The sequence below is a fragment of the Castor canadensis genome, chromosome 7 (genome assembly GCF_047511655.1).
Source record: "Castor canadensis chromosome 7, mCasCan1.hap1v2, whole genome shotgun sequence".
In the NCBI taxonomy this organism is placed as follows: domain Eukaryota; kingdom Metazoa; phylum Chordata; class Mammalia; order Rodentia; family Castoridae; genus Castor; species Castor canadensis.
In genome coordinates, this window is record NC_133392.1 from 130596475 (window position 1) to 130619214 (window position 22740).

The 22740-nt window shown below is 48.4% G+C and overlaps 1 protein-coding gene and 1 long non-coding RNA gene across 2 annotated transcripts; one reads left to right on the forward strand and one right to left on the reverse strand.

The window, feature by feature from the left end:
- Positions 1–24: 24 nt before the first annotated feature.
- On the forward strand, positions 25–17196 carry P3h1 (prolyl 3-hydroxylase 1). The gene is given in 16 exon segments (XM_020171027.2): positions 25–557; positions 3673–3825; positions 5500–5689; positions 5903–6034; positions 6940–7079; positions 9203–9292; positions 9600–9652; positions 9825–9946; positions 11968–12095; positions 12260–12355; positions 12850–13000; positions 15314–15431; positions 15843–15918; positions 16160–16300; positions 16716–16769; positions 16771–17196. Coding segments are annotated over 16 exon segments (2349 nt in total). The 5' UTR covers positions 25–92; the 3' UTR covers positions 17011–17196.
- Positions 16193–22720, reverse strand: LOC141424963 (uncharacterized). Its single transcript, XR_012449948.1, has 3 exons — positions 22583–22720; positions 17355–17627; positions 16193–16331 (listed from the first exon to the last, which is right to left on the reverse strand). It is a non-coding gene; the product is annotated as an uncharacterized lncRNA (long non-coding RNA).
- Positions 22721–22740: the final 20 nt, after the last annotated feature.

Genomic DNA, 22740 nt, shown 5'->3' on the forward strand with positions numbered 1-22740 from the left:
CGAGACAGTCCGTTCGGGGCGGGGCTTCGGCGGGGGTGGGACTCCGGCCTCCGTCACGGGTGTTGTGCGGTCCCGTTAGGTCTACTAAGACGATGGCGGCTTGCGTGTGGAGGCTGCTAACCACCCTACTGGCGGTCGCCGCCATGGCTTCCCGAGCCGAGATCGAGTCGGAGGCGGGATGGGACTTGGAGGCGCCTGACTTGCTGTTCGCCGAGGGGACAGCGGCCTATGCGCGCGGCGACTGGGCGGGGGTGGTCCTGAGCATGGAGCGGGCGTTGCGCTCGCGGGCTGCCCTGCGCGCCCTTCGCCTGCGCTGCCGCACCCAGTGTGCCGCCGATCTGCCGTGGGAGCCAGACTCCGGCTCGCCCCCTAGCCTGGCCCAGACACCGGGCGCCTCTGCCCTGCATGACCTGAGCTTCTTCGGGGCCCTGCTGCGCCGCGCCGCCTGCCTGCGCCGCTGCCTCGGCCCGCCGGCCGCCCACTCGCTTAGCGAGGAGCTGGAGTTGGAGTTCCACAAGCGGAGCCCCTACAACTACCTGCAGGTCGCCTACTTCAAGGTGCGGACTTGCTCGGAGCTCGGCGACCGGAGTCTTTCCGGGACAGTAGCAGTTGCAGGCGACCTGGGGAGCTTGGTGATGGGGGGGAGCGGGAGACAGGTAGGGAAGCGTCCGCAGAGAGGGAAGGTGGCCTTCTGATTGTGGAGCTCTCCTCGGACCGAGGAAGAGCAGGGAACCTTCCTGGGAGACTTGTCTCTCCCGTTTCTCACCGACACATGCTCATCCTAAAGCTCCAGCCTGAGGTTAGGCCTTTTAGAGGGAACTGAAGGGGCAGCTTGGGTCTCCCATCCTGTCTTCATTGTAAGGGTCCAAGTGAGAAGCCAGGAGCTTTATGGAGTATCTTCCGGTTTGTTCTCCAATGATGCTTTTCCTCTTTCAGGACGTGGGAGTGCCACGTCGCCAGCAGGGGCTGCTTGGCTCCTCCCTGTGGGGTACCCTCAGGCTAGTCTATCAGTTTATAAGAAAATGGATATTTTTAGGGATGCCACAGTCCAAGCATACAAATGGGCTTGGAGGCCACCAGGCTCATGTGGTGGTGGTGATTGGCGGGCGTGCGATTCCACCGCACGATTTTAAGGTCTTTGCGTTTATGAGCTCATTTGCTCTGATCCTCACGGTATCCTGTGAGGTGAATGCTACTCTCAGTCCCATTTTATTGAGGAAGAGAGAAAAAGAAGGAGCCGTGCTACATATATGTTGTACCCATGGTTTAACAGACCTTCAGTTCAACCTAAAGAGAGACTAAGAGACTCTTGGGAACCTCAGATTTCCACTTCTACAGGAGCATTCTGCTGCGTATTTCCCCTCCATTCCTGCTGGTTACTTGGAAGAACACTGGATTTACAAGTCCAAAATAATCGGGCTGTGACTTTGGTCATGTCACTTAACAACACTACTTAAAATTCTTTGGCAAACATTTATTGAATACCTACTATGTTTCAGTTCTTGGACAGATGATTACAATGCCTGTCTGTTTTGTAGAGTTTTGCTGCTAAGAGTCATTGTAGTAAGGACTCCCAAAAGGGTATGTAGATAGGGCTGTGGGGGCACAAAGGAAGGAGACTCTAACTTTGCCTTAGAAATTAGAGGAGGTGACATTGAGCCTGTCCTCAATATTGCTGGAGAGAGAGGAAAGATGGCTGTTCCAGACACAGGGAAAAGTCCATTGCTGTAAGTCAAGTGTCTAGATGTGTGTGAAGAGCAGCAGGAGAGGTAACTAGAAAGTTTAGTGAGGCCAATCAGATTCAGAGGTAAATTCTGCAGGTTTCAGGCAGCTGTCATCAGATTGGGTTTTAGAATGCTAACTCTGGAAGCCATATGGAATAAACCTTGGAAGGAGAAAGTCATGACAATGCAAACAACTAGGAGAATTAGGAGACCTGTACCTTTGTCCACCAGGGGAAGTTGGGTGCTAAGGCCTAAGAGGTAAAGAAGGTCTGGGGGAAGAGAGCTGAGTGAGGAAGAAGAGAAAGGCAGGAGCAGTGCTGCAAGATAAGGGAGAATAAATCCATAAAAGGGACAGGTGAGAGAATTTCTAATTTCATAGTTAAAGAAATAGATACAGAGATGTGTAATCATTACTTTGAGTCACCTATCCATGCCTGTCTCATTTAATGTATGTTTGTTAGTAATGTTGATAAGAAAGAAAGAAAGAAACTTCTTAGCACCTTAGGATAACCGCCTAACGTTTATTGAACATTCCTACGTTGAGTCACCATGCTTTCGAAGCTGCAGGTCCATCTCTTTGAACCCCCTCCCCACAACAATCCCATGAGGAAGGTAGTAAATGCTATCTCCAGGTGACAAATTAATGTTGAACAGCAAATATTAAGTAACTGTCTAAAGCCTAGCAAGTGAGTCATTAAACCTAGATTTGTTCCTGGTCTGTCTGACACCAAAGTCGACTAGCTCCTCAGTGATTTATTCTGGATTCTTTATATGAAACTGTGTTCCTTCAATATGCTGGAATCCATTGCTGTGGCCACCATTGTAGCTTGTAGCACAGTTTTTATTTATTTATTTATTTATTTGTGATGTTTATTTATTTTGGCAGTACTGGGATTCAAACTCAGAGTCTCATGCTTGCTAGGCAGATTCTCTACCACTTAAACCACTCCACCAGCCCTGTAGCACAGTTTTTCCTCTTAGATTTTTTCATAGCCTTTTGTTTTAATCTCATGAGCTCTGGGCTGTGAGTCAGAAGACATCATGTCTAGATTTTGTAAAGGGCCTTGTGATGTTTCAGCTATTTTTTGCCCTAAATGTGTCAAAAAAAAATCTCTTGATTTTATTTTATGCAAAAAATAAATAAGCTTTTTCCTTTTTTTTTTTTTTTTGTTAGCCATACTGGGGCTTGAACTCAGGGCCTCACACCTGTTGCTAGGCTTGCTAGGTAGGTGAACTATCATTTGAGCCACTCCACCAGCCCTGTTTTGTATTGGGTTTTTTTTGAGATAGGGTCTCGTGACCTATTTGCCTCGGGCTGGCTTTGAACCCTGATCCTCCTGATCTCTGCCTCCTGAGTAGCTAGGATTACAGGCATGGGCCACCAGTGCCCTTTTGTAGGTGAATTCTTCAACACAGTTTAATTACTAACTGCTCTTTCTGCCCTATTGCTAAATGCTTGCTTTCTTAGACTTTCTTCAGCTCAGGCACTACAGTTGAATCTAAAGACTGTTACTTAGCTAGTCAGTCTTCATAGCACACCCCTACAGTATGCCCTCTGTTTTAAAGTAGAACATTTACACTGCATCATGTAATTTTGGGAGCCCCTAAACGTTACTTAGGAAATGGCTGCCAATCTGCCCAGGACACTGTGCTATAATGCTGTGGTTTGTGGTCTGTGCAATAGGGGTGTGTCTTCTCAGGCTGGTAGAGGTTAGGCATGCTGAGTGAAGGTTCAGGGAGGCTGAGATTTCCTATTTACTGTGGACCACACATCTGGACACAAACTTTCAGAGTTTGAATATGATAGCTGTGTGTGGTGGTAAACATCATAATCTCAACATTTAGGAGACTGAGGCCAGCCTGGGCCAAGAAAAGAAGAGTCTCAAAAAAAGCAAAAACTAAAACAGAATTGGAATGTGAAAATTACATTCTGGTGCTTCATCCTTAGATAAACAAGCTGGAGAAAGCTGTAGCAGCAGCACACACCTTCTTTGTGGGCAATCCTGAGCACATGGAGATGCGACAGAACCTAGACTACTACCAAACCATGTCTGGAGTGAAGGAGACCGACTTCAAGGATCTTGAGGCCAAACCTCATATGGTGAAAAAGACTATCTCCTTCTCTCTCTCTTTTTAAAATTTTATTTATTTACTTTTAGTTTTTGGCCTTTGTGTGTGTGTGGCAGTACTGGGGATTCAATGCAGGGCTTCATGCTTGCTAGGCAAGCACCCTAAGTTTTTGGTCTTTTGAGATAGGAACTCACTATGTAGCACTGAACTCATGATTCTCTGGTCTCAGTCTCTTGAATGCTGGGATTACAGGCATGGGCCACCATGCCCAGCTTCTTTTTTCTTTTAAAGTAGCATTTACTAGGTTTTTCTAATTATACAAGTAATGTTAGAAAAGTGCATCTAGGTATAAAATAGAATGTAATGCTGTCACCTTAAGAAAACCAGTAGTTGACCCCAGTACCAACAAAAAAAAAAACAGAAAAAAAAGAAAACCAGTAGTTGGTATTTTGCTCTATTTGTTTAAGTCTCCCATGCTTGCAAAGCAGGCACTCTATGGCTTGAGCCACACCTCCAGTCCATTTGCTGTGGATATTTTGGAGATGAGGGTCTCTCAAACTATCTGTCCAGGCTGGCCTCAAACCATGATCCTCCTGGTATCCAAGTAGCTAGGATTATAGGCATGAGCCATTGCAGCCTGGCTTCCATACCAAATTTTTTAACCTAATTTGATATTATATTGTATGTGTATTTTTATCACCCTTTTGAACTAACATTCTAATAGCATTTTTATAAAGAGCATATGTTCTTTTGCATCTTAATAGCTTAGAAATCAAATTATTAATTTGCTAATAAAATGTTAGAAAAAGAAAAGAAATCAAAACATTAGAGGGGCTGAGGGTGTAACTCAGTGATAGAAAGTATGCCCAGCACCAAACGTGTGTGTGTGTAGGAGTACTAGAAGCACTATCAGAATGATACCACACACACATGGTACTAGGGATTCAATCCAGGGCCTTGTACATGTTAGCCAAGCAGTCTACTGCTGAGCTACATCCCCAGTCCCAGAATGACTGTTAAAAGTAAATTGTGTTAATCTGAAAACTTTAAGCTATACAGGAAAGTATAAGAATTACAATGAACTCCCATACATCTTTTTCCTACATTAAGAGTTAGTGTTTTTGGGAGCTGGCAGAGTAGCTCAAGTGGCAGAGCACCTGCTTAGCAAGTGTCAGGCCCTGAGTCAAACCCCAGTACTGCCAAAAAAACAGTTAGTTTGTATGAGCTGGACCCGGTAGTGCACACCTGTAATCCAGATATGTGATCGTTGGTAGAGCTCCTGCCTAACAAACGTGAGGTCCTGAGTTCAAACCCCAGCCCCACCAAAAAAAAAAAAAAAAAAAAAAAAACCCTCAGATATGTGATCATGGTCCAGGATCAGCTCCAGGCAAAAAGCCTATGACCCTATCTAAAAAGAAAGTGATTAAAGCAAAAATGGACTGGGGGATGTGGCCCAAGTAGTAGAGTACCTGCCTAGCAATCACTAGGCCCTAAGTTCAAGCCCTAGTACTGCCAAAAAAAAAAAAGATTAAGTGTTTGTAAATTTCAAAAGGAACAGGTAAAGCTCATTTATATAAGGCCTTCGTTATGTAGTAGCCACCCAGATCACCCTTTCCATCCATACCTGGATGAAGGTGATGCAGCTGAGGGCAAGACAGAGGGCTTCCTGTGGAGCCTGTCTGTGAGTACTCCTTCCCCCCAGTAGCATGAGTTTCGCCTGGGAGTGCGACTGTACTCAGAGGAGCAACCACAGGAAGCTGTGATCCACCTGGAGGCAGCACTGCAAGAGTACTTTGTGGCTGATGAAGAGTGCCGTGCCCTCTGTGAAGGGCCCTATGACTATGATGGCTACAACTACCTGGACTACAATGCTGACCTCTTCCAGGCCATAACAGGTGCGTGCAGTTCAGAGTCAGCTCGGCCAGCCTCCCAGGGCTGTAAGGTCAATGTCCTCATAATATAGGCAAAGCATCCACAGGTTCATTCCTAAATTTCTGAAGTCTGGGAAGCTGACTAAAAAATTGCTTCCACTTGGATTTGTCCATCTTAACCAGAATTTGAATCCCAAAGCATGACCTCATGGTTATTTCTCCTTTGATTCCTTTCAGATCATTATGTTCAAGTCCTCAGCTGTAAGCAGAACTGTGTCACTGAGCTGGCTTCACACCCAAGTCGAGAAAAGCCCTTTGAAGACTTCCTCCCTTCACATTATAATTACCTGCAGTTTGCCTACTATAACAGTAAGGCCTACTTTCTTTCCTTTCTCTTCTGCCTTAACTAAGAAACTAAGCTAAACCAGGCAGGCAGGGCTTACAGCCACTGTACTTCTTCCACACATCCAGCTTCTGTGGCTATGGGAGGCACCATTCCCAGTGGTCCCTGGCTACTTTGTTATAAACCAGTGGCCCAAAAAGCTGGGAGCAGGGGACTCTAGGACCCTACCCCCACCGTCCCTTCTCTCACATCTGTAATCTTAATTTTGCGCTTGAATTAAGAGTAATAGCAACAGTAAAGATGTACTGCTGTTTAGATCAGCTCTCAGGACGGTTTCACTCCTCCTCCCTGGTATGGCACTGGTATGCTCGGGGGACCTGTCAATATCCAGAGAACCAACAAATCAGTGGGTCTTTACTGAGTGCCTGCTGATGTTAATGTACATTACAGCATATTCAAGAGTACATGATGTCTGTAGTTGAGTTGAAGATACTAGCACATGACCAAAAACTGTTTTGTAAAAAAGGAAATCTGCTATTATAATCTTCCTCCTTCTGAAAAGCCATAGGGAAAAAATGGTAGGAGAACAGGGGAATTGTGCTGAAATGGGTCTAATGATTAGTATTAATCATTAGATTACTAATCCTGTATTAAGGCAGGATATTGGCTGGTATTATTTGTGAATATTTTAAGATATGGGTTCCAAATCTTTTTTTGTTTCAATAGTAGGCAGCCTTGAGGACATTGAACATCTGAAAATCATTTACGTATTCTGTGTGTATTCTGTAAAGTCTCCCTGTTGTGTTACAGGGCAAGTGCCACCTTGACCTGTTGTCATTGTCTCAAAGCTTTGCAGAGTTCAGACATTTTCAGACATTGTACTTGGGATTAGATCCTTTCCTCATAGCCCTTTTCTTTTCTTGCTTTGCAGTTGGGAATTATACACAGGCTATTGAGTGTGCCAAGACCTACCTCCTCTTCTTCCCCAATGATGAAGTGATGAGCCAGAATCTGGCCTACTATTCAGCTATGATTGGAGAAGAACAAGCAAGCTCCATAGGTCCCCGTGAGGTAAAATACTTTCCTCGGTGCCAGCTGAGTCCCAACCAGAGGGCACTTCCAGTGCAGTGTGGAGTGGGTGTCTGGGCTCACTTGCCTCTCAGAGGAGGAGGGAGCACAAGGTGCTTGGGAGATATGATGAGCCTCACCATGTCTGTCCTCTGTATGCAGGTATGCATTCTCTGAGTTGGCACAGAAAGAAAAACTGTAGAGCTCTGCCTCTCTTGACACTTGATGCCATTTGGTCAAGGTCTGTCACTGTCTCATGCTAGGTTTATTTTGCCCACTCATCTGTTTTCTGTCTCCATTTTCCTTCCTACCACCTTCCCTGTCATTGTCTATTCTGGCCCATCTTTCAGTACTTTTCTCATCTTACTCTGCAACAAGGAGAAAATCTAGGCAGTGCAAAGGCTACTACTTTGGGGGAAAAAAAAAGGCTCCTCCTTCATAGCTCTGGAATCCTGAAAGTCTTTAGTGGAAATAATATCTTACCAGCCCCTTCCAAGTGGAGACCTGCTTCCTTGTAGTTGTCCTCTTTGGCCTCTAGATGATGACCATCTGGCTTTAAGAAGGCACTTCTAGTCTCTTTGTCTTCCTTACATTTTTTTTTTTCTTTCCTCCTTTACAGTCATATTAGTGAATCTGAGGTGGAGAGGGAAAATAACTCGTGGTCAATCCAACATGTTTAACAAAACTCTCTTCCCAAAAAGAAGGTAGCAAACACAGGCTGAGCCCCTGACCAGGCCAAGCCCTATGCTGGGTGTTCTCAGCCATCTTCTTATATAAGAAGACGTGAGGTGAGCACTCTTCTGCCTGCTGTAGAGATGACAACATAAAGATGAAGTAATTTAGGCAGTAGCCTGAAGCTGGTCCTTGATGACTGGAATCTGTTCCCTGCTTTGTCCCAGTGCTGGTACAGTTCCCGACACATAGCTGACAGTCAGTAAATCATTGTTGGGTGAATAAGTGACAGCAGGGAGGTTTGCTTCCTACCAGCCTCAGATATGGTCTCATGAACTGTTTGCCTCAGGCTGGCTTCAAACCTTGATCCTTCTGGTTTCTGCCTCCTGAGTAGCTAGGATTACAGGCATGGGCCACCGGTGCCCTTTTATACGTGAATTCTTCAACACAATTTAATTACTAACTGCTCTTTCTGCCCTATTGCTAAATCCTTGAAATCTTAGACTTTCTTCAGTTCAGGCACTATAGTTAAATGAGATAGTACATGGCTTGGTATCAAGTACTTGCTGGGGGATGCCAATAATTTAAACTCCTTAGAAGAAAATTCCCGTCTTCCTCTTGGGTAATGATAGTAGCTGACAGTACTTACTGATTTCTTTAACATTTTCCTCCTTGAACTGCCTCATCTTTTATTTCACCTGACAATTGCTTCTTTTTCTCTTCCTTTCTTCTTATGCTGCTTGGAGCCTAGCAGGGCACCTAGGGAAAGATGTGACCCCAGAAGGGACTCGGTTTCCCTACCCTGGGTAAGCCCTACTCCTGAGCACACGAGGTAGGCCAGAGTGTGAGGCCTGGTCTTTCTGTAGCTGCACATCTTCAGGGAGGGATAGGGTGGCAGGTGGTAGAGTGGGAAGCACTTAGGCCCAAGGACCTAAAAGACTGGGACTTAAATATAGGTTCCCTGCTCCCCCATTTCATGTAGGGTCACCTTCAATAAGGTGCACATCCCTCTACTCCTTAGTTTCTTCATCTGTAAAATGAGGAAAACAGTATCAGCCCAGAGGTGACTGAAGATTAAGTAAGTGACACGGGAGCTGACTCCTTGCCTGAGTGTGGACTCCTGCAGAAGTCACGGACTTCTCCTGCTGTGAAGCACATTCCGCATCTTGTGAGGATCATCTGATCTTCTTTCCCAAAATTAATGGGGGTTGGGAAAAGGAAACTTCTCCCTTCAGGGAAGCCTGGTTATGCTGCAGTCAGAGGGCTTATGCCAGGCCGGAGGAGCCCTTGAGCACAGAAGAGAGACCTGTGTCCCAAAGTAGGGAGCAGACATCCCGTGATGGTAGGGAGGGGGACCTCAGTCACCCAGGGCAGTCTAGTATGCCAGGGAGGAATATCACAAAGCTAAAGGTCAGTGCCAAGTTCTAGGGGATTCTTCCCTGTTGTTTCTTCAGAGTGCCCAGGAGTACCGACATCGCAGCCTGCTGGAAAAAGAACTGCTCTTCTTTGCTTATGACATTTTTGGAATTCCCTTTGTGGATCCGGTAAGCCAGGGTAGGAGCTGGAAGGGAGTGGGGAAAGAGGAAAGGCTCTGAGGAGTAGGGTGATAGTGCACTGTGTAACTCTGGGGAGAGGACTGTCAGGGGCTGAGCCAAGCATGGAATATGTGGACCTCAAGAATAAGAAACAGACCAGAAGATAAAGGGTGACCGTGAGCTGCTAAACATAGCTGAGGTTTTGAGAACTCCCACCTTATACCCTAAGAAGGCAGTGAGTCAGCTTTCCCCTATAAGCATTGAGACCTGGAAAATTAAGTCATTCATCTGACTTGTTATTCTGACCTACTTACAGGATTCATGGACTCCAGAAGAGGTGATTCCCAAGAGACTGCAAGAGAAACAGAAGTGAGGGCCTTGAAGAAACTGCATGATTGGATCAGTCTGACGAAGCACTTGAGGCTTCCTGCGCCCAGGCAGATGGGAACTCCTGGGCAGGGGTTGGCAGATCCAGTCTGGGATGTTGGGGCAGGAGCCAGAGCTGGCTCCAGCACTGTCCTCAGAGTTACTGTGCTCACAGGTCAGAACGGGAAACCGCTGTCCGCATCTCCCAGGAGATTGGCAACCTTATGAAGGAAATTGAGACCCTTGTGGAAGAGAAGACCAAGGAGTCCTTGGATGTTAGCAGACTCACCCGGGAAGGTGAGAGGATAGAACTCTGGGTACCTCTTGTGGTGGTCATGGGGCCAACCAGGCAGCACCCACCAGTGCATAGCTCACCCTGGGCCAGCCTCAATGTGTTCAGCAGGTGTTTGGACTTACCCTTGCCTGGGGGTCCTTCCTAACTCATTGTCAGGACTGTTGCCTTGAGAGAACCCTGCAAATGAATCTTTCACTAAGAAATAAGGCTCCTGAGTCACAGAATAGTGTGTTCACATCAGTGAGTATGGGTAGCACAAAACTCATCCTGCCTCCCATTCCAAACCGTTTGCTCCTTACTTCCACCACTCCTCCTGTTACCAAGACTCAAAATCTCAGGTCTCCTTTGGCTCCTCTGCCTTGCCTATGCCTCCAGTCCAGGGAAGGCCTACAATGATGGCTTCACTCTGTTGTCTTATGTCTCCTGCCCTTTCCTTTCTCCATTGCCTTAGGTCTGCATAGGCCTCATCACTTCCTCTCTCTACCCATCCCTCCATGTTCAGTCTGTTCTCATGCCTTCCCACACACAGGTGGCAGGTCCATCTTTCAGATATTGGGAACCCATCCTCCCTGCCTACCCTTTACCTGTGTGTTCCACTCCTTCCATTTGCTCCTCTGCATCAAGTTGGGTGGGGGTGCTCCTTGTGCCCTGAGTCTGCCTTTCACCTACACATCTTTGTCCCTGCTTGTCCCTTCTCCTAATATACTTTCCACTATCTCTGTCCTTGAAGACAAAGCTCCCCTTCACCTCCCTTTTCCATGGGCATTGCCTGTGTGACAGTGAAGAGATGGTGTAATCTTCAGGTGTTAGCTCCTCTCCTTTTGTAGCATTCACTGAGCCAGTCTCAGCACAGAGAGAGATACTTTAAGGAGAAATATTGGCCTTTGCCTTGCCATTGCTTAAATTGACAGTGGCGAATTTAACAGCATTAGCTTGTGAAACAAACTTGTCTAGGCTGGTGGAGTGGCTTAAGCAGTAAGAGCAGCTGCCTATCAAATGTGAGACCCTGAGTTCAAATCCTAGTGCTGCCAAAAAAAAAAAAAAGAGTTTGTTTTCATAGGGCTTTTATTCTGTTATTTCTGTTTTCTCTCAACTACCTGAGAGGTAGTTGGTAAGGTTTTTACTTTATATAAATGCTGATGATAATGGTTGACCATTTACTATAAGCCAGATACCATGTTAAGCTTCACTTGCCTTATTTGTTGTTAACATCAAACTTCTAAGGTAAAGCCAGGCACCAGTGCTTCACACATGTAATCCTAGCTACTCAGGAGACAGAGATCAGGAGGATCACAGTTCACAGCCAGCCTGGGCAAATAGTTCGTGAGACCCAGCTTGAAAAAACCCTTCACAAAAAAAGCACTGGTGGAGTGCCTCAAGGTATAAGCCCTGAGTTCAAACCCCAGTACCAAAGATGCTCTTTGAAAAATGAGAACATATTAATTAGCTAAATAAAAATACAGATACAGGAATCAAACCCACTTCTTTCTAATACTGGGGATCATCTTTTAGCAACGTGTGGACTCTTGACTCAATTTGTGAAAGTTCCAGAGCCAGCCACTGTTGGGTAGTTGAGCTAGGACTAGGATTTAGATCTAGTCCTACTTTTGGAAGTGACTAAGTGGAGATATCTTTGCAAATAACTTACAAGGAGGTGACAGAAGCCAGACATGATGGCTCACACCTGTAGTCCTAGCTGTTCAGGAGGCAGAGAGTAGAAGGGTCTCAGCTGGAGGCCAGCCTAGGCAAAAAGTTAGCTAGACCCCTTCTCAACAAAAAAGCTGGCCATGCCTATCATCCCAGCTACATGGGAGCTAGTCCAGACTGGCCCAGGCAAAAAAATATGCAAGACCATACCTGAAAAATAACTAAAGCAGAAAGGACTGGGAGTGGGGCTCAAGTGGTAAGCTACCTAGCAAGCCTGAGCCCCTGTGTTCAAACCTCAGTACTGCCAAAACAACAACAAAAAAGGCATTAGATAGAGCTACCATGGGGTTTAGCCAGCCTTGTCATTGCTTTTCAGGAGGCCCCCTGCTGTATGAAGGCATCAGTCTCACCATGAACTCCAAACTCTTGAATGGCTCCCAGCGAGTGGTGATGGATGGCGTGATCTCTGACAATGAGTGTCAGGAGCTGCAAAGACTGACCAATGTAAGACAAACCCAGCCACACTGCACCTTCTCCCTGGGGTCCCAAATCTCCTTGCTTCCAAGTGCCTCATAGGTGTAGCCTGCCCCTTGCTGATATGAGTTGACATCTCATATCAGAATCTCAGCTGTGCTGGCTAACTTCACCTTGTCTTTTGGGCCTTGTAGGCAGCAGCAACTTCAGGAGATGGCTACCGAGGTCAAACCTCCCCACATACCCCCAATGAAAAGTTCTATGGTGTCACTGTCTTCAAAGCCCTCAAGGTAAAATCGATCCTGGGCACTCTAGAGTGTGGAGCAGAGGGGAATCTGCCTGTCTGAGGGGCAGCAGAAGGGGAAAGCTCTGCTTCAGGGAGGAGTTGGAGGTGGTGGTAAAAAAGGAAAAAGTGTTTTACTGCTGACATTTCAATTGCCAGGGAGTGAGGACAAGTTATGTTGAATGAAGTTAACTTCTGAATCCTGGCTGTTAGAGCAAGTGTAATGAAAGTGAGGTGACCAAGACAGAGACAGGACTGATCCCCAGAGCTATGGGGAGGCTTTCTGGTGAACAGCTGAGTCAGAGGGCTGTATTCATTATTCATAATGAGAAGTATGAAGGAGAGGGGAAAGGTTAATACGTTGGGGTGTCAGGTGTGGGGAGCAGAGAGATTGCACCTTCAGCAGCAAGGTGAGGAGGGCTCACAGTGTGGGGCCTGGTGCCTCAGTGTCCCGGCACTGAGAGAGGTGTTCAGGGCACCTGACCACAGTCTCCTTTGCAGCTGGGGCAGGAAGGGAAAGTTCCTCTGCAGAGCGCCCACCTATACTACAATGTGACTGAGAAGGTGCGGCGTGTCATGGAGTCCTACTTCCGCCTGGACACCCCTCTCTACTTCTCCTACTCCCACCTGGTGTGCCGCACTGCAATTGAAGGTGGGCTTTATCACTCCTAAGTGTGCTGTGCCCTGGCACTGTGGAAATGGAAGAGAATATGAGGCAGTTCCTTTATCCTGGTTAGGTACCCTATTTAGGGCAACAACGCAAACAAATTGGTGGTAACCTATTGTGTTGAGTGTGACAACAGCAGGGAGGAAGTTATAGTCAATCTACATGGAGGTCAAGAAGGCTTCCAAAGGAGGTAGTAGCAGTTTTGCAGGATTTTTGGAGTTCGTGGGTGGCAGTAAGATGTGCAAGCCAAATAGAACAGCAGGTGCAAAGGAATAGAGGCACTGAAGGAACTAAGCAAGTTGCCAAATTATGGAGAACTACATTCCAGAGTTCATCTTGTATCCTTTTGATCAGTTCTGAGTTATTTTGCAAGCTCCCTGCTACTAATTGTTCAGTGCCAAATTTGTAGGAGAGTTAGTTAATTTATAAATCAGGGAGGTCTGAGGTTATTCCTTGTTCCCTCACCCTCTCACAATCCTTTTGCTTTTCTGAGAGGCACAGCCAGGTTGCAAAGATCATAAGTGGCCCACAGCTGGCTCTTTAGAGGGCCCCTGGCACTGATACACGTTTGGTAGGTGGTGGAGACTAGAGGACTTCTGTCTACTTCAGACTGTTTGGAGTTCTAAAAAATCTGAGCACACCCAAAGGAATGTGTCAGGCATCAGACTATGTCATGGAGCCTAAGGTGGAGCACTGGTACAAGCAATGAACAGCCAGGGAAGTCATCAGACAGTGGACTTGCTAAGACCTTTGTTTTTTTTTTTGGTGATACTGGGGTTTGAACTCAGTGCCTTGTGCTTGCTAGGCAGGCACTCTTCTCTTGAGCCATTCCACCAGCAAGACCTTTGTTTTTAAAATAGTAGTTTTGTTGCTGTGTGTTGAGAGATTTGCAGAATATGGATCAAACCAGAGTCAGAGAAGCTGGTCAGCTGGACAAAGATGAAAGCTTGATATCTGTAACTAGCAGTGGAAATAGAGAAGTTGTTGAGGAGGTGTCGAGGAGGGTGGGCAAGTGGGGCTGGATGAGGAAGCATCTTCTGTACCCACACAGGGTGTGCCCTATGTTTGCACTAGGGGAGAGTGCATTCAGTGCCCTGAACAGGTCTGGCAGTTTTTAGTAAGCTCCTCTGTTCTCTTTTGTGTCCCATCCCTGTGTGGTTTTATACCTGCCCCTGCTCCCAAAATCTGCTCTGAAGTTAACTCCAGCTTTGCTGGATGCTCTTTGCTGCTTCTCTTTTTTTTTTTTTTTTTTTTTATTCATATGTGCACACAATGTTTGGGTCATTTCTCCCCCCTCCTCCCACCCCCTCCCTTACCTCCCACCTCGCCCCCTCCCTCCCCCCCCCCACCCCCTTGATACCCGGCAGAAACTATTTTGCCCTTATCTCTAATTTTGTTGAAGAGAAAGTATAAGCAATAATAGGAAGGAACAGGGTTTTTGCTAGTTGAGATAAGGATAGCTGTACAGGGAGTTGACTCACACTGATTTCCTGTATATGTGTGTTACCTTCTAGGTTAATTCTTCTTGATCTAACCTTTTCTCTAGTTCCTGGTCCCCTTCTCCTATTGGCCTCAGTTGCTTTTAAGGTATCTGCTTTAGTTTCTCTGCGTTGAGGGCAACAAATGCTGTCTATTTTTTAGGTGTCTTACTTATCCTCATATCTCCCTTGTGTGCACTTGCTTTTATCTTGTGATCAAAGTCCAATCCCCTTGTTGTGTTTGCCCTTGATCTAATGTCTGCATATGAGGGAGAACATATGATTTTTGGTCTTTTGGGACAGGCTAACCTCACTCAGAATGATGTTCTCCAATTCCATCCATTTACCAGCGAATGACAACATTTCGTTCTTCTTCATGGCTGCATAAAATTCCATTGTGTATAGATACCACATTTTCTTGATCCATTCGTCAGTAGTGGGGCATCTTGGCTGTTTCCATAACTTGGCTATTGTGAATAGTACTTCTTTGCTGCTTCTCTTTGTCTTCCCCTCTCCTCTTACAGGCCTTCTAGAGGATTGACGCACTACCCTGCACCCACCCCACCCACTAGCCTTCCTATTTCATAAGTCTAGCCCAGGATCTGCCTCATTGGTGCTCCACATTCCTGCGGGTTACACCCTGCTTGCCCCTATAAATTTGTCCTGACCTCTAAGTGTGGCTTGGCCAGAAAGCCCCCACGCTCAGTTCATTGGCCATTTCCATAGATTCAGACACATTTTGGGAAGCCCCTCCCACCACTACGATGTATTGTAGCTCTCCTGCATGCCCCAGCACTAACACAGGTTACCTTGGTCCCAGAGGCTCAGACTGAGAGGAAAGACAATAGCCACCCAGTCCACGTGGACAACTGTATCCTGAACGCTGAGACCCTCGTGTGCATCAAGGAGCCCCCTGCCTACACCTTCCGAGACTACAGGTGAATGCTGTGGCAGGTGTGGAGGCCTGTGTTCCCTCTCAGGCTCCTGGATGGCCTGCACTTTGTCTCCCAACCCTCAGCACACACATGTGTTCATGCACAGGCAAGCTGTCCCTAGAGTTCAGTCCCTCTCCCCGACCCCCAGAAAGAAAGACAGTGGGGGGGCCATTCAGATTGAGTGTGAGGAATTTGAGGGCATGAGTGAGCTTGTCACAGGAGCACCTAGACAAGAGTATGGTGGAGTTTTTGGGGTGAGGTGGTGGGAACTCATGGGCTGTGTTTGCAGCTTTAAAGAAGTATCTTGAAGGCTTCCTTCCTATGAAAGGCCATCCTCCAGCTGCTGGTTGAGAGTACAAGAAGGCTCTGGGGAGTGGGAGAAGGTTCATGTCCAGATTTCTCTGCCTTTCCTAGTGCCATCCTTTACCTCAATGGGGACTTCGATGGAGGAAACTTTTATTTCACTGAACTAGATGCCAAGACTGTGACGGTGAGTGCTCCTTGTCCTTATCCCTGAGGGGACAGAAACCCTGTGTTTTGGAGCTGATAGCATCAAAGTGCAGTGCACAGAATGACCAACTGGCTTCCTTGTGGCCACTGTCCCTACCCCAAACCAGGGGCTATGAGATGTGTCAGCTGCCCCTCTGGCTGACCTGTAGCTTTGGACTCTGAAAAGCCAAGCTAAGCAGACTTTGGTCCTGGCCCCTAGTGATCCCATGTCTCTTATGTAGGCAGAGGTGCAGCCCCAGTGTGGAAGGGCTGTGGGATTCTCTTCGGGCACTGAAAACCCACACGGAGTGAAGGCGGTCACCAGGGGGCAGCGTTGTGCCATTGCCCTGTGGTTCACACTGGACCCTCGACACAGCGAACGTGTAAGAGTGGTTGGATTTCTGGAATCTGTTCCTGAAAAGAAGGAACAGGAAGGGTCTGGTTCCGCTTCCTCTCTCCCCAAATCCCACCCTTCATGAGGCAAACTCATGAAAAGAGCACTGGGTGGGCTGGGGTCTCCCAGTTCCAGTATGGTCACTGGAATGTCCTCCCTGGGCCTTCTTTATATTGAAACAGTGTCCATGTAAGGCTGGGGCCAAGGTGGGGAGCAATGCTGAGCACATGGTTCCTTCCTTGGGCCCACCTTACCTATCTTCATCAGCCTAGGGCCCACTGGGAAGGAGATGAGCTCCCAGGTCCCTATGGCAGCACTTTCATCGTTCTCTCAGGAAGCAGCAGCTGAGTGAGGGTGTGTGCCTACACCAGGGCCTCTCTGAGTAGGTGGGTTTGCCCTTGCAGGACAGGGTACAGGCAGATGACCTGGTAAAGATGCTGTTCAGCCCAGAAGAGATGGACCTTCCCCAGGAACAGCCTCTGTATGCCCACCAGGGCCTCCCCCAGCCTGAAGAAGAGTCTCTCTCAGGCAAGGAGTCCAGGCACAAGGATGAGCTATGACAGCATCCAGGTCACGTGTGGCTATGATTGGACCCATAGGAAAGTACTCTGTCCACATCCTGAACTGGCCAGCCCCTCAGGGCTGTGGAGCAGGGAGGAACTTAGGTCTGTTGCCCAGCCAAAGGGACCCTGCTCCTAGCCTTCTGCATGGTGCTACTGCTCTTGGAGTGGATGTGACAGGACATTGCTCTCCTCTGGGTTTGGCTAAAGGCTCAGGATGTAGGCCCAGAGCCACCCCAGGCCTGTGCAGGCAGCTGCATGACAGCAACACAGTATTTAAGTGTCTGTGTAGACAACCAAAGAATAAATGATTTGTGGTTTTTGGTTTGCTGGTTTGTTTGGAGTGGAAATGTGCCCATTCCATCCCCGGCCATGCTTGATAGGAATGACTCTGGGCAGGGGCAGTGACCAGAGCAATGAGAGAAGGCCTGCTTCGGTACCCAGCCAGACCACCTTCTCAGGCCAGACACCGAACCCATGTACCTCGTGGTGTCCTCCATATAGGGGGGTAGGAATCAAAGTCTTCACTCTGCCCACCTTCTGGGCAGCTGTGCAGTCCAGATGCCGTATCGGACGTGACGGCACTTGGCAAACTGTAAAGCTGTGGGCGAATGGTTGAGATTATTACTAATCCTCTTCTGGCAGGGAGCAGTAGTCAGCAGTGCTCTGGCAGGCTGCCCCCATGGCAGCCACATGCTTCCCAAAATGCTGGCTGGCTGCCCCCTTCCTCAGGGCCTCATGTGCAGGATGACTCCCCTGGGAGACAGAGAACATGGAGCTGGAGATTCAGCTTCTCTGGCCACATCCCTGGCACCAAGCCCAACACCTTCACTGTGCTTGAGATATGACAGGGCAGGGAATGTAGGAACTGGCACTCTTAAGTACTTATTTAGTCAATCAACCAATATTTATTGAGCACCAGCTTAGTGCCTGGTACTGGGACCATGACCTGGAAAAAACAGGCCCCTGCCCTCCTAGAGCATGTATTTTGTAGGTGAGACAGAAAATAAATGTGTAAATATATGTGTGTGGTTTGTGTGTGCATAATCCTTTGAGGTAGAAAATAAAGCAAGTTAGAGCCCTGAGAGAAGGGACAACAAAGAGGCCATTGCTGTGGCAGAGCAGGCCAGGAGAAGAAGGATGAATGGTCAGCATTTGGGCCTTGTCAGCCCACTTTGAGGACTTGGGAGCCCCAGACAATTTTCAACAGGGGAGAGATGGCAGGTGACTTATATTTTAAAAAGCCTCTGTGACAGGCTGATGACAGGCTGCTGAGTGACCCAGGACAGGGAAAGATGGTCTGGGCCAGAGGTGGGCCATGAAGGTAGTGAAGACCAGGCTCTGGGTCAGCTCTAAAGTAGAGCCTACAGAGGTTCTGATGTACTGTAGTGAGGTGTGAGCATCCACAAAGAGCTAAGCTGGTGGACACTGAGCTGCCTCTTCCTGGAAGCTGAGAGAAGGCTGCAGGAGGAATGTTGGCGGCACAGCCACCAGAGTTTTCATATGGACGTCGTTCAAAGCCAGGAAATGTGAACCAGAGAAGTCAGAAGAGAGTTTGTCTGGAAGAGTGTGGCTAGATGGCAGGACCCATTGCTGAGAACTGAGAGCCAGGGTACAAAGACAGAAGTGTCCTGGCACCCCACAAGGACACTTGAAGGAGGAGGTGAACAGCAGAGTCAAATGCTGCCCAAAGGCTGAGCAAGAGGAGAGCTGAGGCTCCTTTTTTTCATTTGGCGGCAGGGAGAGCAGAGGGAACTTCGGCAAGAAATGCTTTCATGAGTGGGCATGGGTGAAAGATGAACTAGAGGGAGTTCAAGAGAGAAAGAATAAGGGGTGATTGTGGTTATGTACAGGAGTTTGGCTCCAAGTGGAGGCAGAAAGGTGAGCTGGAGGAAAATGGGGAGTTAAGAAACCATCATTTTTCGTGCTGGGAGATAGTACTGCATATTAGTGGACTGGAATGATCCAGTCCCAAAAGGTCATTGTTCCTGTCACTGTTGTTGATCTCTTCTGTCCTACCTGGGTGACTCATCGTACAGAGGACTAAAGGAAGCATTAGAGGAAGTTGCATGAACTTTACCCATGCATTGGGCTGAGTGATGCTCACTTCCTCCATTGAAGGTGTGTGACCTTTGAGTGGTGCAGCCTCCAAATGTGCTTCTTATCAGATCACTGGGATTACCCATGTACTGAGCCCAGGATGGTTAAGGGCACTAACGAGGTAATGTGCACACAGCACCTGGCACAGTGGTAGAGACTCAGCAGAAATCTACATAGGTCTCATTCTGGTATTCTAGAAGTTTCCACCTCAAGGCAGATGACCTTTACAATTTCAACATATACTAACCACATAGAGACAACAGGCTGTCTCTGTTGAGCACACCAAAGACCAAATGTTTTCAATGGCAACAGGACCAAGATAAGTGTATATAATTAGGCTAGGGCGAGTCATCCTGGAAGTAGAGGGTAATGGCAGCTAAGCTGTGAGTGTGATTCTTGGTCTGTGTGTATTGGCCTGTAGGCAATAGGAGGCAATTGACTTGGAATGAAGGGAGAGAACCCAGAGGCATATCAAAGGGGATGAGAGGCAACTCAGCAACCTGAGAAAGATTTGGATGTGACATCCATTGGTGTCCAGTACCCAAGGCAGGTGGCAGAGCTGGAGGGCACCAGAGACCCATGCAAAGAACCATTTGCAGTGGAAAGAAGGCACCATTGGACTGACAGGTGCACAACGTCAGTGTCCTTGCCCAGGGTTAAACAGTGGGACATGAGAGGCTGCTAGTCCAGCTTCAAGGTATTTCCAGTCCTCAGGAAGCAGTGCAGTGAGTGGGAGTATGCAGAGTATTAAGGAGTTCCAGATTGGGTGCTTAGCTGTGTCTAGACAGACAGAATTGTTGGGGGTGGCCACATTGCTGGCTGTACTGCTTTCTAACTATGTGGCCCGAGGCAAGTCATCTCTGTCGTGACCCATTGGTTGTGCAGGAAACTCAGACTGAGTTGGTTGAAGATCAGCACCACCCTGAGCCTCCAGAAGCTCCCATGGCAGCCATAGAGAGTGTGTTGGATTATAGCAACTGAATCAGACCTTCAGCAATAAAGAGGATGGTAGAAAGTCTTGGGTTTTTCATTAGGAGAGAAGCAAACACATTTATTCTTCATACAAATCAATGTATCCCCACCAAGGCCAGCAGACGTGCAGAGGAAGAGACTGTGCGCCCTCAGCTGCAGGCAGTCTGCATATCAGGATGAGGAGCCACAGCCAGTACCAGCCAGGGACAGACTTTCTGGAACAGCTTCTATTAGCCACAGTTCTGGCATTTTATTCATTCCAACAGCATTTCTCACCTATTATTTGATCCTTGTAAATTCCCTCATGAACCAGAGAGGGAAAGTGGTATTTTTCAGTTGAAGACCAGGCTAAGAGAAGCTGGGAACTTGCCTAATGTAACAGCTTTTCAATGGCAGAGATAAAGCCAGAACCTTTGGCTTCTTGTAAGAGAAAGGATTTTTTAAACTGTGTGCTGCCCCAGGGTACTTCCAGTCAGCTCTTATGGGAGGCTGGAGCAGGACCCTGAGCCTTCCTGCTCTCCCTGCATGCTCGGGAGTCACTGGGCTGCACGGCTATGGGCAGTGGCAGGTGCCTGGGGTGGAGAAGCTATGTGAGGTTGGGGGGTATCACTTCAGAAGCAGGACCTGAATTCCAGAAGGTTTGGAACAGTGGTGAGGAAAGACAGTCAGGATAGAAAAGATATTTGATAGTACAGATTTAAGAACTCAAATAACAAAGAGAAGGGCAACCAGAAGAGCTTCTGAGAAAGATTCGAGCATCGTAGAGGCTCTGGGTCCCCAGTGGAGGGTTTGGGGGATGCCCAGGACAGAGGAGCAGACAGGCATCCTGCTGCCTCTGGGGCCTCCCAACTACAAGGCTTAGGCCCTAGGGGCAATGGCGGTCTTTCCTTTCAGCTCTCAGCACTCTCACTTGTCAATAGAGTGTTACCTGGCAGTCTCTGAGGACCTGGGTGGCTCTGACACACCATCTCTGTGTGACCTTGAGGCTTCAGAGCTCACATACTTAACCCAGGTGCTGCTGAGGCCAGAATGAGCTCTGGATCTTCCTTACAGACAACACTTTGCAGGAAGCAGAAGGGACCAAGGGCCAGTCGGGAGGGAGAAAACCACACTATTGAAATAGTGTGTGGCAAACATGCCACCAAGTGCAGGTCCCATGCCCCTCCCAAAATGTCACTTACCTCATTGGACCATCACAGCTCCATTGAAGCAAATGCCCATTTAGAGGTAAGGACACCACGGCTCCCATCGGATCCTCTGTAAGGAGCGTCTTAATGACTGCCCACCCTTTCCTACCTAGACCCAGTGTCTCACTCCAAAAGGCAGAAACACAAGGTGTAGGGGAGGAGCTCATGGGAGCCAGCACCATACATCCTGGAACAAGTCACCTCCCTTCAGTTTGGTGTCCGCCTCGGTTTCTCTCTCTTCAGAAGTCAACCTACCTGGAAGTATGCAGAGTGTGTGCAGGGTGCGCACTTGCCTTCCCTGTGGTCTTGTGTTTGAATCTCCTTTCCCACTCTGGGCTCCATGAACATCCCCTACTTCTTGCTGATCATGCCCTCATCATTTTAGCAGCAAAGGAATTTGAACTCAGAACCCTCTACCACTGTTCTAGACCCCGTTGGCATTTGGGGACCAGCAAGCCATCCCAGGAAGTAGGTCTGTGTATACACAGATCCATGTGACTTTGACCTTCCCCGCACAGAGGACTCAGAAGGACCCGGTGTGCTGCACTGCTGGCCAAACAACACCCACCCCTGACCCTCCCAGGGTAGACCATTCCCCCAGCTCAGGCTGGAGTTGCAGGCCATACCAGGAGCCCACACCCTAGGCGGGCACACAGGGCTGTCATTGTCTGCTAGTGCCAGGCACCCTCTCCTTTGCATAGCCATGTGAAGAATGTGAGGGAGGAGGCTGGGGTCTTGGCCCTGCAGAGGGGCAGGGACTATGGGGGAGAAAGCTGGCTGGATCACAGCAGGACCCTGCCTTCCCCCAGTACAGTCCAGGAAAGGCTGGTGGGCTGCTGGGGACACAGGGGGTGGCCAGGGGACTGCACTAGTGGGAGCAGGGGCTTGACATTCCTGCTGCACCCACACCAAGCCAGTGGGGCTGAAATGAACGTGAGGGGATTGCTAATGAGGCTGGGGAGAGTTAAACATTCCCTGCTCCTGAGGGCTAAGAGGAGGGGTGGGTAGGGGTCTTGGAGGGGGCAGCCTGAACCCCAGGAATGTGCAGAGGCCACTGCCCCCTCCATACTGTCCTGGAGCTGGGGGCCAGAGCCCTCTGTTCCAGGTCCCAGCAGGAGCTGCTAAACCAGCCAGCAAAGGGATTAACAGGCTGGGCTGAGCAAACCACCTTCCTTCTGGCCAATGCCAGAGACTGGTGCCATCTCCCGTCTCCCCAGCTCCCTGCCAGGCCCCATGCTGGCCTGCAACCATTCTGACCCAGCCTCAATGGGGCCCCTCTTCTGATCTCTCAGACCCCAGACAGACCCCACAGAACATATTCTCTGGTGTGACCTCCCTTATGGTTCCCAGATACTGAGGACCCCTCTTCCCAACACCCTGTTCAGTCTCTCCACATCTGGCCTCAAAGCACTTGCCAAAACAGTTCTCCCTGATGTCTAACTCTAGGTTTACCTGATGCGAGCTGGGATTCCTTTTCTGTTCTGTCCTCAAGTCAGAAGGCAGGAAACCCCAACGGTTAGATAGGCCTTGCAAGTGCAAAGTCTGTGCTCACAGGGCTGGTGTTCTTGAGAGTAGGGATTATGACATTCTTAGGGCCCTTGAATCGGGCT